Source organism: Oryctolagus cuniculus, chromosome 12 (assembly GCF_964237555.1).
Source record: "Oryctolagus cuniculus chromosome 12, mOryCun1.1, whole genome shotgun sequence".
Classification (NCBI taxonomy): domain Eukaryota; kingdom Metazoa; phylum Chordata; class Mammalia; order Lagomorpha; family Leporidae; genus Oryctolagus; species Oryctolagus cuniculus.
In genome coordinates, this window is record NC_091443.1 from 38,388,862 (window position 1) to 38,408,311 (window position 19,450).

General features: G+C 40.9%; 1 protein-coding gene across 2 annotated transcripts in view; it reads left to right on the forward strand.

Moving 5' to 3' along the window:
* The first annotated feature begins 7,356 nt into the window (after positions 1-7,356).
* SLC25A21 (solute carrier family 25 member 21) overlaps positions 7,357-19,450 on the forward strand; it is a 557,570-nt gene continuing 545,476 nt past the window's right edge. For both annotated transcript variants that reach the window (XM_008269507.4, XM_017348267.3), the window contains exon 1: positions 7,357-8,161. In XM_008269507.4, the coding sequence (XP_008267729.1) occupies positions 8,092-8,161 (70 nt within the window). In that variant the 5' untranslated portion in view covers positions 7,357-8,091. The remainder of the gene's footprint in view (positions 8,162-19,450) is intronic.

Consider the following 19,450-nt stretch of genomic DNA (forward strand, 5'->3'; position numbering starts at 1 on the left):
TATGTAAGATTTGAACAGGTGGAAGAAAGAATTGGCATATTTGAGTATTGGCCATTAAAAGTACCCTCTGGAGAGCAGAAAGAAAAAAGAATGCAGATAGGTAATCAGAGCTGGCCTGGTGTTGTGGTGCAGAAGATTAAGCCACCTGTGATGCTGGGATCCCATATGAATGCTGGTTTGAATCCTGGCTACTCTGCTTCCAATGCTGCTCCCTGTTAATGTGCCAGGAAAGCAGCAGAAGATGGTGTAAGCATTTGGACCCCCCCACACACACACACACAAGGGAGACTTGGAGGTAGAACCTAGCTCCTGGCTTCAGCCTGGCCCAGTGCTGGCCTTTGTGGCCATTTGGGGAGTAAATTAGTGGATGGAAGATCTGTCTCTTTCTTTCTGTCTTTGTCCCTGTCTCTGTCTGACTCTCCCTCTCTGTAACTCAGCCTTTTAAATAAATAAGTAAATATTTTTAAAAAATGAACAGAGTCAAAGAGACTTATGGGATACTACCCAAACATATCAGTATATGCATTTCAGCAATTTTGAGGAGGAAAAGAGATATAGAAAAAAACAGAAAGTTTACAATAAATAATGGCCAAAATGTTTTCAAATTTGATAAAGACATGACCCTGTTGTAGACTGAACTGTGCCCACCCAAACTCCAAATTCATGTGTTGATGCCCACAAAATAGAACAAATACTATATATTCTTTTGTATACATGGAAGCTAAAAACTCTTACATGAGTGAATATTAGAGGCTGGGAAGGGTTGGATGACAGAGAAAGGTTAGATAATCTGTACCAAAGCACATTTAGATAGAAGTAATAAATTATAATTAATATAGTAATAAGGATAAAGTCAAAGAGATCCACACTGAGACATATTATAATGAAACTGTCCAAAGAGAAAATCTTGAAATCTTCAAGAAAGAAACAAGTCATTACATAGTGATCTGGATGGAGCAGGGAATCTGGAAGGGATTTGGAACTAAGGCCTGCACTGTGCCAATCCCATCATCTTCCAACCAATTCAACATGGCTGAAGACCCAACACACCCAGTCTTTATCATGTAGCTAAGCCTCACTTTCCACTGAGCTCCAAACACCATGACACCCTGGGAGATTTCCACGTGCAGCCCTGTCCCACATCCTTTCATTTAGATCTTTAATCAGGCCCTGCCCTGAGCACCACTCTTACGCTATAAAAGGATGACCCCAACCTGGATGGGAACAATTCTCTTTCTTGAGGTTGCCCACATTCACATCTGAGTGTATAGTATCCCTTTGCCTTTCAGTAAATCTTGCTTTTCTGCTTTGTCTAGGTCTCTCGGTTGTACTCTTACATACAGAAGGCAAGAACCTGGACTGTGTCTAGCAGGAGGGGGATCTCTCTAAAACCATCCAGGGCTCTCAATCCCCATAAGGTAATTTAAAGATCCCCATCCCCACAACAAAAGGATCCTCAATACTAATATATTGCTGGCCAAAATGTAAAATAGTAGGGCTGCTATGGAAAAGAGTTTAGTAGTTCCTCAAAAAGTTAAACATGGATTTCTATATGACCCAATAATTCCACTACTTAATACATATACCCAAGATATTTGAAAGCATGTGTCTGCACAGACTCTTGTACACAAATGTTTAAAGTAACAGAAAGTGAAATAGACTGTATTATTACCTCTTTTACTTAAACCAGTGATTCTCAACTAGGGGAAATTTTGTACCACAGGACAATGTCCAGAGATATTTTTGGTTGTCTGGGAAAGGAGTTATTATTTGTGTTTGCTGGGTAGAGGCCAAGCATATTGCTAAATATCTAGCAAAACACATGACAGCCTTCCTCAACAAATAATTATCTGACCTCACACATCAACAGTACTGTTTTTGAGAAACCCTTAGAAAACAAAATTTACAACATTTTTATATATATCATTTATGGCACTAAAGTTAGTGCTTTTCTGACTTCAGATATGAATACATTCCTGATCCAGCTTATCAATTTGTTGTTTTTTTTTATTTTTATTTATTTATTTTTTTTTAATTTTTTTTATTTTTGACAGGCAGAGTGGATAGTGAGAGAGAGAGAGAGAGAGAGAAAGGTCTTCCTTTTGCCGTTGGTTCACCCTCCAATGGCTGCCACGGCTGGCGCGCTGCGGCCGGCACACCGCGCTGATCCGATGGCAGGAGCCAGGTACTTATCCTGGTCTCCCATGGGGTGCAGGGCCCAAGCACTTGGGCCATCCTCCACTGCCTTCCCAGGCCACAGCAGAGAGCTGGCCTGGAAGAGGGGCAACCGGGACAGAATCCGGCGCCCCGACCGGGACTAGAACCTGGTATGCCGGCGCCGCAAGGTGGAGGATTAGCCTAGTGAGCCGCGGCGCCGGCCATCAATTTGTTGTTTATCAAAATCAGTGGTGCCACAAACTATTTACTCTAAATAATTTTGAAATAAAAATTAGATTATAAAACAACATAGTCAATGATACAGAAAGAGAGCTCCTAAGTTACACATACTAAGGTTCAAATGATAACCAAATAATCAGAACCACTTCAGAAAAGTTACTTTATCTTAGTGCCAGAATTTCCTCCTTGTAAAATGTCTCCATCACAAAGATATGTGAATGTGATGATGAATTACAAAATACTTAACCCACTGCCTGGCATAGCATTCAATGATTGTTATAATACAATTTACTAGGTAGGCTGAATATGACCTGATGGTTCCCGAATTTTCTTCACTAGAACCTCCTCTGTTCAGCTAATCCCAGCCTCCCATTCTTTTTTAATATGTTCTTCCTGATTAAATGTGAACCAGAAAAATTAGATTTCTACCCTACAAGCCTTTTAAAAATTGACCTTAAAATTAGTTCTAAGTGAAGACCTGGGGAATACATAGGACAAAAGGGCATGGATTTATTCATGTTGACTGTTCACAGGTCCTCTTGACTGATAGATTCCCATTTAGTCTCAAATAACATGTCAAATGAATGATCTCTAAGTCTTGTTTCTATCAAATCACAATAAAGTATTGAAAAAGTTTCCTTATTAACTATTTCATTTACACTGTTCAGTAGAATTCCTTGTAATTTAGAAGTGATCTGTTAGATGATGGGAACCTAATACATAGGTCCTAATAAAATCATGATGCTTTGGTGTTTTTAAATTGTAAGATTGAAGCAATGATACTCATATTTATAGATTTTAAGCATTTCTATTATTTCTGTGTAAGAATGTCATAGAATAATAGCTTTTTTGAATAGTCCAATATAACCTCTTCCACTGCTCAAGATTCCTTAAATCTGGTGTCCTCGGACTAGTTTCTCTTACTTGCCACCGTATTCCATGGATGGGCTCTAGGTATGTAAAATTCTGTGTGTAAGAATCTGTGTATGTATGTGGAAAGGGTATTTTGACACCAGGAAAAAAAAGACATAATTGCCATGTATTTTTAAGAGAATGGTATTTTAAATTATGGTTCTGGTCATAGCACAGTGAGTACCATGGGATTATATTACAGTTTCTAGTTAGATATTAAGATAAACTATAGACTTGAAGAAAACCAAATCTTTCAAAATGAGCAAATCTTGTCATTTTAAAATATATTTTTTCTCCTAAAACTTTTTTCCAAACTGTAGCAGATATAGCTGGTTGTTTGCAAAATATTTTCCCCTTTTCCACAATGCTAAATTTGTTTTTCTTGACACATTGTCACCCAGCAAAATACATTTTCCTCTTTCTCTGATACCCAGGTATAGCTTTTGTGGCCAAGAAGTTTTTTACTTTCCAGGGCTTTCTTTATCCTTCTTACCTTTCTCCCTTTGTTAGCTGAAGCTTTACTGTTGGCTTGACTTTGGGTTATTACATTACAGAGAAATCAATCTTTTGTCATGCTTAAGCCACTATTATTGTTACAGAAGCTTGTACAAAAGCTGATCCAATGTACCCTCTCTAAAAAGACCCCCACTTTATTCCAAAAAGACATCGAAGAAATTGTTAGATCTAAATTCAGTGGGTATTTTAAGATTCCTGAAGGTTCAATTTTCAGCCATTTTGCAAACTGGTAGGTCAATTTATGACTATGTATTTCTTAACTAAGATAATATAAACAAATCAATAACTTTTAAATTATAAGCTTGATACCTTAGCAGTTTTGCTCTATTAGTACATTACAGCATTATTTAAAATGATAATTGAACAATATGATGGATTAAGTCTACAGAATTTCAGAGTAGGTCAAATAGACTTTACCATTGTTTCCTAGTGCTAAGCTTCTAGCACTCCCATTTTTCCATGGGCAAATTCAGCTATACATCAGAGATATATTTCATAATCAGAGCTCTCAGCATAGTAGGCACTTGTTGACTCTTGAATGAACCTAGCTGATTCCAGAATGTTCTAAGGCCTTGGCCCTATCTGAACTATTCCAGGTATAGTACTGAATTACATGTGATATCCAGTTTTTCATTTACTGCTCAGAGAAATCTGTTCTAGATCAGAGAGATTAAAAAGAGGAACAAATTTTATTTACAGGATATTTGAAAGGATGTTTGCTAGTTGTCTTGTTGAATCCAAAGAAAGACTTGAGAGGCTAAAGTCTTAGTGAGACCACAAACCTACACTCACCTTCTCAGGATAATATCTTCAAAGGTGAAGGCACATATAGAGATAATGATGCCAATAGGTTGTCTTTAAATCTTGACCTGAAAATATTATTGCATTTCCTGAAATAATTTAGTAAAGGCAACATTTTACTTACAATGCAAGCTTGTAGGATCTCCTTCATTAATTTACACATCCAGGATGGAAGGATTTTAGCTGCTAATAGTTCCTTTATATATGCTTACACTTAGTAAGCTCTCGGTGAATTTATGTAGAATTTGGTTCCTTAATGTGCCTTTGGGATTAGTTATTGTGGCCATTTTATTTTTAACTTTAAAGATTCTCTACTTATACACATGAAATAAATTTTGGAGAGCATTTAATTATTTTAGGTTTCTGTGTGGCAGATCTATTTTGTTCAGCCTGTGGTTAATGTTTTAAATCTACAATCCCACTTCTATCAGAAGGAATCCTTTAATGGAATTCCAACTATACTGTTATTACTGGTGTGACTGTAGAAACCTATATTTCTGTAATGAAAAATGAGGGAAATATTTTCTATGAGCTTTGAAATTCTCTCACACATATGTATATGCCTAGTATAAAATAGCTTTTCAGTGTTTGTTGAAAGAATAAGAGATTCTATATTGTACTCAAGACCTCATACTTATTTTTTTTAAAGATTCATTTATTTGAAAGGCAGAGCCACAGAGAGGCAGAGGCAGAGGCAGAGGCAGAGGCAGAGGCAGAGAGAGAGAGAGAGGTCTTCCATCCACTGGTTCACTCACCAAATGACCACAACGGCCAGAGCGGAGCTGATCCGAAGCCAGGAGCCAGGAATTTCCTCCGGGTTTCCCATGTGGGTGCAGGGGCCCAAGGACTAAAGCCATCTTCTACTGCTTTCCCAGGCCATAGCAGAGAGCTGGATTGGAAGTGGAGCAGCTGGGACTTGAACCCTACCCATATGGGATGCCAGCACTGCAGGTGGCAGCTTTACTGGCTATGCCACAGTGCTGACCCCTCATACTTAATTATTAAAGACAGTGAAAGATGTTGCTCAAAAGCTCTTAATTCTATCTAATTAAAAATACTTTTCTGGGGCCAGCGTCGTGCTCACTTGGTTAATCCTCCGCCTGTGGCACTGGCATCCCATATGGGCGCCAATTTTAGTCCTGGTTGCTCCTCTTCAAGTCCAGCTCTCTGCTGTGGCCCGGGAAGGCAGTGGAGGATGGCCCAAATACTTGGGCCCCTGCACCTGCATGGGAGACCAGGAAGAAGCACCTGGCTCCTGGCTTTGGATTGACATAGCTCTGGCCATAGCGGCGATTTGGGGGGTGAACCAACAGAAGGAAGACCTTTCTCTCTGTCTCTCTGTCTCACTAACTCTGTCAAATAAATAAATTAAAAAAAAAAAGATAGGCAACAATTAAAAAAATTTCTGGAAACTATATTTCTTGGTACACACTTTCAAACTTAGCAATTTCAATCAAATATTTAATCAAAGATGATAAACTATTTGCATATCTGATCACATAACATTTCCCCAATTCCTCAAACACTTTAAATAATTCTGATAATTAGCTATTACTATCAGCAACTTAAAAACAGTTTATTTGAGAGGTAGAAAGAGGGGGAAGAGAGTGAGCACTTACATCCAGTGGCCCACTACTGGAATGCCTGCAATGGCTGGGAAGAAGCCAGCAGCCAGAAACGTAGTTCAGATCTCCCACGTGGGTGGCAGGAATCTAATTCCTTAAGAAATTACTGCTGCCTCTCAGAGTCTGCATCAACAGGAAGTTGGAGTCAGGAGCCAGAACAGGGCAGCAAATCCAGGTACCCCAATATGGCACACGGGAGTCTTAACTTCTAGGGTAGATGCCTGCCACTATCATCAACTTTAACGGTTTGATTTAAGAAATAAAGTATGAAACCAAGTGATTGTATTCTGTACATCTGGTTGTGCATGATATATATTAAGTAGAGCAATATTAAAGTGCTGATATTCAATTTTTTTGACCTTCAAGAATGGCAAATTTATATGGCACAAAATAAATATTAAATGCTATGTTTAAGAAATGACAATAGGGATTTCAAAGCTTTCCAATTTTTTTGGTGTTATCATCTCCTGCCTGTTAGGGGTGTGGCAGATGTTTCTAAAATTTCACAATCATATTTCTCTCATACTTAGCATTTGCAACTTGTGGTTTAAAAATAATATAAATTAATATTTTTGTTTTGTCTTACTATAACTGAGCTAATAAGAATAAACACACATTTTATAGAGAATACACAGGAAGATCCTGTTTCTGATTTTTAAAAAGTATCTTTTCTGTGAGCTTTAAAAAAGAAACTTATTTAATGTTCATCTCATCTACCTGAAGGCAGAGCAACAGAGCGATCTTCCATCTTCTGGTTCACTCCCCAAATGCCTGACAACAGCCAGGACTGGGCCAGGTATCTCCACCTTGAGTGGCAGGAGTTCAAGTACTTAAGCCAGCATCTGCTGCCTACCGGGGTGCACTAACAGGAAGCTGGAGCCAAAGCACAGTAGCCAGAGCTCCAACTAGCACTTCCATATGGGGAAGCAGATGTCCCAAGCAGCTGCCTAAGCCAGCCTGCCACGATGCCCTGTTCTTGACTCTTTAGGTCAGTGGTTCACAAACGGTTCAGATACAGGTTTCTAGGCCCTATTCCCAGAGAGTGACTCAGTAGGTCAATAGGTCCCATAAATTTGATTTCCTAAGAAAATCACAAATTATGCTGATACTGCTGGGTATTAAGACCACAATGAAAACTTGTGTCCTTGGTATAGAAGAGACATTTTTCAGCAAGCCTGTTTTTTATTTTATTTATTTTTTGTCTTTCAGTAAATGAAACTCAAGTAAACGAGGTATAAGATAAATTTTCTTAAATTAAAACTATTTCTTGGTAAAGCAGTACTACATTAACTCCTTTGTAGACTAAGTATAAACTGGATTTGCTTTGCTTCGTTGCTACAGTCCACAATTTCAGGACAGCTAACTCTGAGGAATTCGTTCACCTGCCCCAGCTTTTCAATTACACTGGGCTCTGGCCTGCCAGGAGGGCAACGGTCGCCCCAGCCTTGCCCTTGGAGGGAGTTCCAGACCCGGGCACTTGGCCTTATCAGAGGCGGCCGTCCAGCCAGCCAAACTCCGCAGGAAGCTCCTGATAGGGAAGCGGGTGGGCGCCAATCCAGGAGACCAAGCCCCATCCGTGCGTTGGGGAAACCGAACCCCCTCGGCGGGTCTTCGCTCCAGAGAGCGTCCCCGCACAGAGAACCCCGGCAGGAACCAGGGCGCGCCCTGCAGGAGCGCAGCGGGCAGGTTCCGACCCGCTGGGAATCCCGCGGCAAGCCCCAGCCGGAACAACAGCCTGAGGCGGTCGCACGATTGTAGCCCCACAGGCAGCCAGAGCCGGCTCTCCGGATCAGGAGAGGCTGTGCGGACGGCGTTCAGGCGGCGAGTTCGCCGGGCGAAGATGTCGGCCAAGGCAGAAGTCGGCTTAGTGCGCGAAGCTTCTCGGCAGATCGTGGCCGGTGGTTCTGCTGGTAAGGTCGTTGTGTTCCTCCCCGCCGGCGGAGGCTAGGCGCTTTTTTCCACTGCGTGTTCTCGAAACGTTTCCCAAACAAGTTCTAAGCGGAAGTATTGCTTGCATTCCTCCTCCAAATTCCGCGCTCCCCTCACGTTGAACCGAGTCCTGCCAGCGTCAGAGCAAAGGCGGCCGGGAGCAGGCGGCGGGTGCCGGGTGCCTCAGGTAAAGTCGCCCCGGCGTCAGAGGCAGCCACTCTCGGGTTCCAGGCCTTCTCAGTTCCTAACTGGAAAAGCAAGGGACGCAACCCGGGCCTGCAACTTTGAGGAAGCCCCTTTTCCTTGCTGGCTATTTTACTTAAGATGATCCAGTTCCGTCTGAGTTCGGTTTGCTATGCGTTGTGGACTTTGCTCCAAACTAATTCAGATCTGACGTAAATGCCGCCTCTCAAAGTTTTTACGTCAGGACTCCACAGCGCTTAGAGCATACAGTGTTTGCTTGGGGAATATTTGCGCCTTAAGTAGGCATTTAAAATTAAGTGCATGTGTTAACATATAAACACATTTGATATAATGGGCTCACGTAAGTTTATGGAGAATTATTCCATGGCAAGAAAACCTTTAGAAAAAATCTGTTATAACTTGGAAAGAATCACTAGTAAAAGTGACTGAAGAAAGTTACTAGCAATGAGAGTATGTTCTGTGCATGAATTGTAAGCTATTTTATAATATAAAATTTGAGTTGGGTGAAAATTTAATCGTACATACTGTTTTGCATTTTTATTCTAAATATGTATTTGCAATATGACCATAATTGGCTTATCACCATAAAATATTTTTTTACAAATGTAGTTATTCTTTTTGCAAATTATATTATGGTAATTCTAATAAATTATATTAGGGAAATGACTAGAAGATGTCTCATGTTTAATTTTGACTAGTAAAATTTATTTTTAAACAAATTTAGACTTTTTGATTGGTTGTTATGGAATGAAGTACTTGCACCTGAGGGCTACCCCATGCACCCAGATTTGTTGTTTATGTATCTGTATACTTTCCTGAAGATATTTCATTTTTATGACACTCGGGACATTAATATCTTATGGATAATTGCAAATTACCTATTTAACATTATGATGTCAGTGGCCCCACTGCCTACTTCTCCAGTTAATTCCTAGTAGTGGTGATGAATTTATACCAATTTATTCATCACTTTCGGTCAAATTCCTGTATGTTCAAGATTCTGTAGGCTGTACCTAACTGGCTTGATTCTCGCTCTGTGGTGCTGATTAAAGAAAACAGTGGGTCCAAAGGGAATTGAGGCTAATTGATCAACATCCTAAGCTATGACTGATGATTCACAAATATCTTTATATTGTTTTAGATTATTATACTACTTATTAAGCACAGCTAAACTCAAAGAATGTTGAAAGTGGACCAACTCTTATCCTACTTAACTGTTTCATTGGATAGTGAATATTTGACATAGATATTTTGTGTGATTCCATCATATATTCTTATCATTGTAACTAACAAGAATAAAAGTTAAGACATTTATAAGATATTAAAAATAATGGCATTTGTGATTTATATAGTTTGTATTATAGAATTACTGATAAAAGGGAATAATTAATACTTGCATCATAGTGAAATACTTGGCCAAAAGCATTTTCATAAAACTTTATATTTCTTGCACTGTAATAAATGCAGACTATATATACTAGGTAAAGGACCAGAAAGGAGTCAATATGAGAGATAGAATTTTAATAAAAAGAAAATGGATTTTAATATCAGCCACTGAAGTTCTGATTGTTGATAGTGTCATTGAATGCAGCAGCAGTTTGTGTGTGTGTGTATGATGATATTTTGATTGTAAAGGTCAAGACTACGTGTGCATTCTGGCATTTTAAGGAGAAGAAAAGAAACTGGGGAGGTTTATTGGAGAAATAGGAGGATACCTCATGGAAATCAGGTGCATTCCTGAAGCAAACTGGAATTAAGGATTAGAGCACTGAGATGGGACTCTCTATCCTTTACTTCTCTTTGTCAAGTGGCAAATTATTCCCCAGGCAGCAGGTGGTGACTAATAATAGGCCTATGAGTATTACTGCTAGAGAGTTAAGATGGCTTGCCATACTTCTACAGATTTGCCTGGTAGGGAGTAAACACGTCTTAATGGATTCAGGCATTTATTATTTCTACAGACAGCAAGAACAAGTCATAATAGTGTCAGTCCCCTTTGCTCCTTCGACCCCAGACAACTCTGAAGAGGCTGGGTGATAGTATCAGTGGTGGGTCACTCTGTTGTTGAGGAGATACCTGTATACCACAGTCGTGCTGTTTTACAGACTTTGCCTATAATGTAAGGTGGAAAGTCTCATGCTCAGCTGAAACTAGGGAGATGGAGGAAAACTGGCCTTGTACAATCCTCCTCAAGATAAGGAGGAAGACTGCCTCTGAGCAGTTCCTCCCCAGACTGTTTATCTTCCCTTCTACTTGGGGAAATCCCAGGGCATTCTGTGAACATAGTCCCCGACAGCTTCTGAGAATTCATGCCCTTGACTTCTGTTTTCTGGAGATAGTCCAAGACCCAGAGGAAAGATTCAAATAACCCAGCATTGGCAGGGGCACATCTCAGCACCAGTCAATTATAGCCAATCTCTATGTGGATTGGGGGCAAGTAGAGTGGGCTTCTCAGTGGAGATAATTTTTGAGAGAAACTAGAAACATCATAAGATGGGGAAATAGTTGTCTTCTATAATGAAATATGCCTGCATTTTATTAGAAAATGGTTTTTAATATTTGCATTTAAAAGACTAAAGAGGTACATTCACAGTTGCTTGGATAATACATAACTAAAGCTTGGTCTTGAGTTGTGGACATAGTTGTTATAGTTACCAGTCGCACCTTTGCTTGTGTGATGAAGGCAAGATGGGTTAAAATGTACTGGTTTCTAACACAGAAGTCTGTGATCTTAGTGTTTCAGGCTCACTCAAGTGATCATTTTCCTTAACCTTGAGGGCTTTGGTTTCCAACCTCAGAACCTCCCAGAGTTGCTGACAAAGTCCCCTTGACCCCTAGGAAGCTCCGCTGTTACCAACACCAGTTAGACTTCCTCCTGAGCACTCCTGGGCCCAGTCCACACTATATTCCCTTCCACAATGGCAACTCTAGAACCCTCCTCCAGCCTCTGTGTCATACTCTCATATCCATCAAAATCTGCCAGTCCTACCTAGAATGCTTCCTAGAGCATTGTTGCCCTCCATGTGCCTTGAATTTGATTGCTGTGCTGGCAGGACACTGATTTATTTCCCATATTTTTCAGGTTGCTCTTTGCTACACATTTAGTCCCTGGTATCTGGTAAGCACACACCCCACCATATCTTGTGGCTTACTGTGTTTTTACTTTGTTCATTTTCCCTGAAGTCCCTTGTTTTCACTGAAATTATTTGTTTTGGTTTGGATTCTCAGGTTCAAGTAATAGTATGAGAGACAGATGAGAGAGTCATAGAAGTCAGTGATGAGAACTTCAGGAAGACCAGCAGGACCCAAGATTGTGGAAAATGAGAGTAAGAAGTCACTGGATTAGGTCCCTGGTACTCAAAGTGCAGTCCATGGATGAGCAGCAGGAAGGCATGTGGCGGTACCTGGAGACTTGTATAAAATGCAACATCTCGGGTATCATCCAGACATACTGTATCAGCATCTACATTTTGGGGAGTCTCCAAGTTGTTGACTTGTAAAATGTTTTAGCACTGTGTTAGAAGACCTTTGAGAAATGAGATTCCATCAAGTGAGAGGGCCAAAGTCAGATTGCAGAGGGTCATGAGTGAAGTTTGCTTGGCTTTCACCAATGACCAGAGAGAGTAGAATGAATTCTGTACTTCTTATTGTGTACTCTCAATTTAGTTTTCAGGCTTATTTTCTACCCAACTTTTGCACATTCCCTTTGCTTTCCACTAAATAGGTCTACTCAACATTTCTGAAAGTTGCTTGTACCTTTTCACCTATGTTCCCACTGCTTGGAAGGTCTTTCCTTATTTTCTGCCTCTAGTGAAATCTTACCCATTTTCCTAGGCCCAGCTTGAATACAGTTTTCTGCATAAATGTTTCCCAGATGGCCTCCAGCTCCATCCAGCTTTAACATTCTCATTAACACATGAATGATGCAAATAATAGAACAAGCAAACATTTATTAGGTAAATACTAGATGCCAGGCCTAGTTCTAAGCTTTACATGTATTAATGTTTTTAATGCTTGCCACAACTCCAAAGATAGACATTTTTTTTCCTGAAGTAGCTTTGGTTTGTTTTATTTTTAATACTTTTAAAAAGATTTATTTATTTATTTGAAAGGCAGAATTACAGAAACAAAACAGCCAAATACAGAGAGAGAGAGAGAGAGAGAGAGAGAGAGAGAGATATCTTCCATCCACTGATTCACTCCTCAATAGCCACAATGGCTGGAGCTGAGCTGGTCCGAAGCCAGGAGCCAGGACCTTCTTCTGGGTGTCCCAAATGGGTGGCAGGGGCACAAGCACTTGGCTCATCTGCTGCTTTTCATGGGCCATTAGCAGGGATTTGGATCAGAAGTGGACACTCTTATAACCCCTGTTTACAGGTGAAGAAAATGATGCACCAAGGGGATGATTATGATGCCCATGATCACACAAGCATGCAACATGTCTGCAGGACATCAGAGATAGGGAAGGGACAAGGAAAATGTCATTCCCATTGCCAGGCTTTTTAGAAGTTGGAGAGATCAAGTCAAGTCTACCGACTCTTATTATCTTACTAGCTTCTATTATTTTATGTTCCTTAAAGTAATTATTTTCTTTTTTTTAAGATTTATTTATTTATTTGAAAGTCAGAGTTACAGAGAAAGGGAGAGACAGAGAGACAATGAGAGAGATCGTCCATCCGGTGGTTCACTCCCCAGATGACGACAACAGCTGAGGCTGCGCCAGGCTGAAACCAGGGGCCAGGAGCTTCTTCTAGGTCCCCATGTGGGTAGCAGGGGCGCAAGCACTTGAGACATCATTTGCAGCTTTCCCAGGCCATCAGCAGGGAGATAGATTGGCAGTAAAGCAGCCAGGACACTAACTGGCGCCCATATTGGATGCTGGCATCACAGGCAAAGGTGTAACTCGCTATGCCTTTGTGTATGAATTCTACACTCTTTCTACTCATTGGTATCTTGTTCACTCCAGATGGTTTCATATCTGTATAGGTACAGGGGTAGCTTTTAGGCAAGAAGAAAATTTAATTATTAATACTCTATCTAGGCCCTCTACATGTAGTTGGACAGATTATGAACTGAAAAAGGGCTCTAGCCATGGAGCAAGTAGATGCTGAAATCTAGCTCATGCCCTGTTCTGTAATTTGTGTGTCCTATAGCACAGATGTGTCCGCCTGGGGCACATTTTTTCTGTTTCTCACCAAGAAACCAAACAGATTAGCAGCAAACTTGATTACTATGCTGACATAATTGCCCCACGGTGGTCAGAGCTCTCAAGATCCCTGACCTGGACAGCCACTGTGTCTTACATCATTATTCTGTCTGCACATCACCAGGGCTCTTAAGAAGCTCCAACTGTCAGCACTCATTGCTACTTTTACTTAGAGCCAGGAGCATGGGTCCACCCCAGACCCTCCTGTTCTCTCTGAGGAATACTTTGAGCCCTTCTGTGTGCCCATGGAGCTGTTCGTATGTCTCACATCATGCAGGATCCTTTTCAGGCCCACACAGTGGACATTCTCTCCAGACCCCCGTAAGGCTTTTGCATGCAACCTCAGAACCTTCCAGGAAGGTTCTGCTCTTGCCAGCACCAGTCAGGCTTCCTTCTGAGGTCACCACTATACCCAGTCTGTACTGAATTTCTTTCCACAATGGCAACTCTAGGGCCCTCCTCCTGCCTCCAGATTCCTACACTTGTATTCCTCCAGCTCAGTCAGTCCTACCCAGAATATTCCTGGAGCATTGTTCCCCTCCATTGGCACATACCTGTTCACTGTGCTGGCTGGATGCCGTTTTACTTCTCTGATTTTCCAGGCTGCTGTTTCTTCTTCCGTAGCCTCACCCTAGGCCCCTGTATCGGGAGGCCCACACCGCACCATGTCTTTATCATTTACTGTGTTTTTATTTTGTGTATTTCTCTGGAGTCCATTGCTTTCATTGAAGTCGTTTTAATCAACTGTAGAGAAGTTTCTCAATTTTACATTAGACACAGTTCAAGTACTTTGTGCAGTATAATCTCATTAATCACCTTCAAAGAGTCAAATGAGAGTGAAATGACAGGCCTTTTGTGGGAAGAAAAACCTAGGATTCATGGATAGAATTTTGGGAGATTATCTGTGAGTTTATGCTAATTGTGTTTTATTCTAATGGGGAGGGATTCCAAGGAGAATAACAAGCTATAGAATAATTTCAAATCTTTGTTTTTTAAACTCCTAATCTTCTATATTATATCTACATTTTTTTTTCATAAATCTCTACCTTTTCTTACCCTAACAGAACAGCTAAAATATAGTTACAAGAAATGCCATAATAGTATGTATACTAGAAGTTCTCTGGATTTTAATTTGGACTAGGTAATAAAAGGGCTGATGCACCAGGGGGTAATCAAAGTTAAATTTTTGATCAAGGAAAATTCTTTTTGAGAATGGGTGCAAAGGGGACACACATGTGATTTGGGTAAATGGCACCTTTAGACATTCAGGATTTGGGAAACTGTAATTGTTTGATAATAAATAGCAGGTTGTAGTGAAACAGGTGAGCCTTTATGACACATCAAAGGGAGGCTGGAACCCATTATCTGGGTAATTAGGGAGGGAAAAAAAATCCCCCTTATTTCAGCCCCATAGGAGGAAGCAACTCTATTGCTAAAATTAATTATAAAATACCTTTAATAGATGCATTTTAATTAAAATGTAGTCTTGTCTTTCAGAAAATCTAGTTCTACAAAATATGAATTTTAAGAACAAATAAAATGTAAATTGCATAATTGCATTGCCAAGGATATCTTATTTTACTTTCCTTCCCTGAAAGGTATTTTAAAGGCGTAAGTACCTTGCATGGGTAAATGATTCAATCAACATAAAACGTGAAGCAAACTTTACATAACATTTTAGGAACACGTCGTTAAACCAGCTTTCCCTCCCCCACCCCCACCCCGACTGCATCTCAGAGCATCAAGGACGAGGTGTTTCAGAGTATAGCACTGTAGGTGCACAGAAATGTTTTTTGCTGTATTAATGAGTGAGTATCAGAAGCCCATGCCACAGAACATTATTCTTAGGTCCCTGCTCTAGAGAGAGAAATATGTCTGGGGGTTCTAGTCATTAAGCAGTCGATGTTTGCAGCAGCACTTCCTTTCTTTTTTATGTATTTAATTTTTTTCCTTTGGGAGGCAGAGAGAAAGAGATGGGAGGGGTGGTTACTCCCCAAGGCCCACAATGACTGAGGCTGGACCAGGATGAAGCTGGGAGCCAGGAACATAATCCAGGTCTCCCACATGAGTGGTAAGGACCCAGCCACATGAGCCATTACCTGCTGCCACCCAAAGTGCACATCGGCAGGAACCTGGAACTCCAATCCAGATACTCTCCTCATGTGGGAGGCAGGCATCCTTAGTAGGGTTTTAACTGATGTGCCAAACACCCACCCTTGATAATATTGCTTTTCACCAATACTTAGTTCTGTTGTGACCATTCAGTAGATCATGTTAAAAAAAAAAAGACACCTTCAGATCTAAATTCTGCCACCTTCTGAGTGGGAGACAAATGATAGTCTTTTTGTTCATGTATCACCTTTCATTGTGGGAAGCTAAACTGAAAAGAGATGCACAAATCATTTCCAGACGTCTTTATGATTTAAACAGGTGGTATCTCCAAAATGCCAACGAATGAAAGGAACCAGGTTAAGGTATTTCTATGAGTATTACAATTACTAGTTTTTTTTTATAATTCCTAGAAACTGATTTTTTATCAATTTCCTTTTGCTTTCATTCTTTTTTAAAGATTTATTTCATTCAAAAGGCATCCTCTCTCTCTCTCTCTCTTTCTCTCTCTCTCTCTCTCTCTCTCACACACACACACACACACACACACATGGAGTGAGAGCAAGAGTGAGAGATTGAGTCCATCCACTGGTTTCCTCCCCAAATGGCCACAACAGCCAGGACTGAAGCCAGGAGCCAGAAACTCTATCTATGTCTCCAATGTGGGTGGCAGGGGCACAAATTTTTGAGACATTTGCTGCTGCTTTCCCAGGTGCATTAGTAGAGAGCTGGATAGGAAGTGGAGGAGCCGGAACTGGAACTGGCATTCCAATATGGGATGCCGGCATGGCAAGTTGCCCCTTAACTGGCTGTGCCGTAATACCAGTTTCTGCTTTCATTCTTACACTGTTATCATATATATTATATATAAGTTGGCATACAGTTATTTTCCAAGTCATTAAAACATGTAAATTATTATTTGTGCCAATTCTTTCTGTACTTTAATGTAGTCATGCTTTGTACACATTATAAGTCTTTTATCAGATCTGTGTATTTTAATTATTATCTATAGGCATTGTTTTAGTTTGCTAGGGTTGTCCAGAACAATATTCTACAAACTGAGTGGCCTACACAATAGAAATTTACCCTTTCATGTTTTTGGAGGCTTGAAATCCAAATGAAGGTGTCGGCAGGCCTGGTTCCTTCTAAAGGCACTGAGGGAAGATCTATGCCATGCCTCGCCTGATTCTGGCAGTTGCTGGTGAGCCTTGGTTTGTGGATACATTGTGCCTTCATATTCACATGGTCTTCTCTCCCTGTGTGTCCCGGTGTGCGGGTTCATATTTCCTCCTTCCTATCAGGACACTAATCATTTAATTAAGGCCTACTGTAATGTGATTTCATCTTAATGATTATATCGGCAAAGACCCAGTTTCCAAATGATGTCAGATTTCCAGATATCAGAGGTTAAACTTGAAAGTATCTTTTGGGGGACACGATTTGTCTCACAGTAGGCATTCTATTGTGGTTTTCTCCTTATGCTGTGTTTCTCAGACTCAGTCCCATAGCTGAAGCTGTGGTGCTGTATTCCTCCTTCCTTTCATTGTCAGCCTCAATAAGTTTCTCACTCAAACTTCAAGTTGACATAACTGGCATATCTGTTTTTCAGGTGAAGCTGTTACCTACCAGTTTTCATTCCTAATTTTGTTTAATCTTTGTGGAATTTCACATATCTGGTCAATTTTTCTCCTAAAGTTGTCTCTTTAGGATTTTCAATTGTCTCTTTGATTTTCAACCCCTTTTTCATATCTGATCACTTTTTTACCACATTTTTTTTTTGCAGGCTCCTCTTTCGCTTTCCTTAAAAATTGGTACTCTACAGCATTCTCATTTCTCTGTTCCACACCCTCTTTTTCCCTGAACAAGCATGTCCACTCTTTTTTTTTTTTTTTAAAGATTTATGAGTTAGAGAGAGAAGGAGAGGCAGAGAGAGAGAGAGAGAGAGAAGTGTCTTCCATCCTCTGGTTCACTCCCCAGTTGGCCGCAATGGCTGGAGCTGAGCTGATCCAAAGCCAGGAGCCAGGAGCTTCTTCCAGTTCTCCCACATAGTTGCAGGGGCCCAAGGACTTGGGCCATATCGAAGTGGAGCAGCTGAGACTTGAACTTGTGGCCGTAGCACATCCACTCTTTAGCTTCAATATCTGTTTGGAAGTGACTCCCGGATGTTTCTTCAATTTATCTGTGCCCTAGAGACTCACATTTCTAATGTATACAATAGAAATAATGTAGTCTTGAGAGTTAAATGAACTCGAATGATTTTCAAAGATGTTTCAAAAGTATATATATAAACTGTATTAGATCAAATCAAATACCATTTTCTGTTTGTTGTATTATTTTACTCATTCCTGTTTTGAATTCAGTCTTTTTCATTGATTACTTATGTCATCTTAAGTCATAAATGAACTTCCATCTTTGCATGTTTGGGTGGGCATATCCTATTATCATAGTCACTAAATAAGATGAATCTTATTTAGTGATAATAAGATAAATCTTACCTTTTTGAGTGCCAACATTTATTGACTACTTATTAAGTACAAAGCATCTTACTTCGCTTAAATCATGTATATTAATTTGTAATTTCTTGGAGATGAGGAAAGTGAAGCCAGAGAAGTTAAGTCAACTTGCTTAAGACTGGTGACATAGAATGAACCCAAACTACCCCCTTTGTTTTCAAATCTTGTGTATTCACCTGCGATGAGCTGCTTCATAGTGTGCACAATGAGAAACCAGGTAAGCAGCCCCATTGAGTTCATTGGGTACCAATGAACAAACATAGTAATCTCTTCGTGCAGCAGGCCATTTCTTATTCTTTCTCTCTTTTTTTAAAAGATTTTATTTATTCATTTGAAAGTCAGAGTTGCAGAGAGAAAAGAGAGTCAGAGAGAGAGACAGAGGTCTTCCATCCGCTGGTTCATTCCCCAATTGGCCGCGATGGCTGGAGCTGCACAGATCTGAAGCCAGGAGCCAGGAGCCAGGAGCTTCTTCTTGTTCTCCCATGCAGGTGCAGAGGCCCAAGGACTTGGGCCATCTTCCACTGTTTTCCCAGGCCACAGCAGAGAGCTGGATCGGAAGAGGAGCAGCAGAGACTAGAACTGGGACCCATGTGGGGGGTGCCGCAGGCAGAGGATTAACCTACTGTGTCATGGCACCAGCCCCGTCATTTCTTATTTTCAAAGAATCTTTTTTTTTTTTTTTTTTTTGACAGGCAGAGTGGATAGTGAGAGAGAGAGAGAAAGGTCTTCCTTTGCCATTGGTTCACCCTCCAATGGCCGCCACGGCCGGCGCACTGCGGCTGGCGCACCACGCTGATCCGATGGCAGGAGCCAGGTGCTTCTCCTGGTCTCCTATGGGGTGCAGGGCCCAAGGACTTGGGCCATCCTCCACTGCACTCCCGGGCCACAGCAGAGAGCTGGCCTGGAAGAGGGGCAACCGGGAAAGAATCCGGCACCCTGACCGGGACTAGAACCCGGTGTGCCGGCGCCGCTAGGTGGAGGATTAGCCTATTGAGCCGCGGTGCCGGCCTCAAAGAATCTTTAAACAGCAGCCAAACTTCAGTTATATGAAATTCTCCATTTCATCCAGAAGGGACCTCCTTTGGCATCTCTGGGGACATCTGTTCTTTGCCATCCCCTACATGCAATTGTTTAGGAATGACTCAAACCTTAACCCTCATGTATTGTTAAATGAATGCTTACACAACTAAGTGACATTTGGAGTGACTCACTGGAGCAAGAACAACCCTGCAATGAAC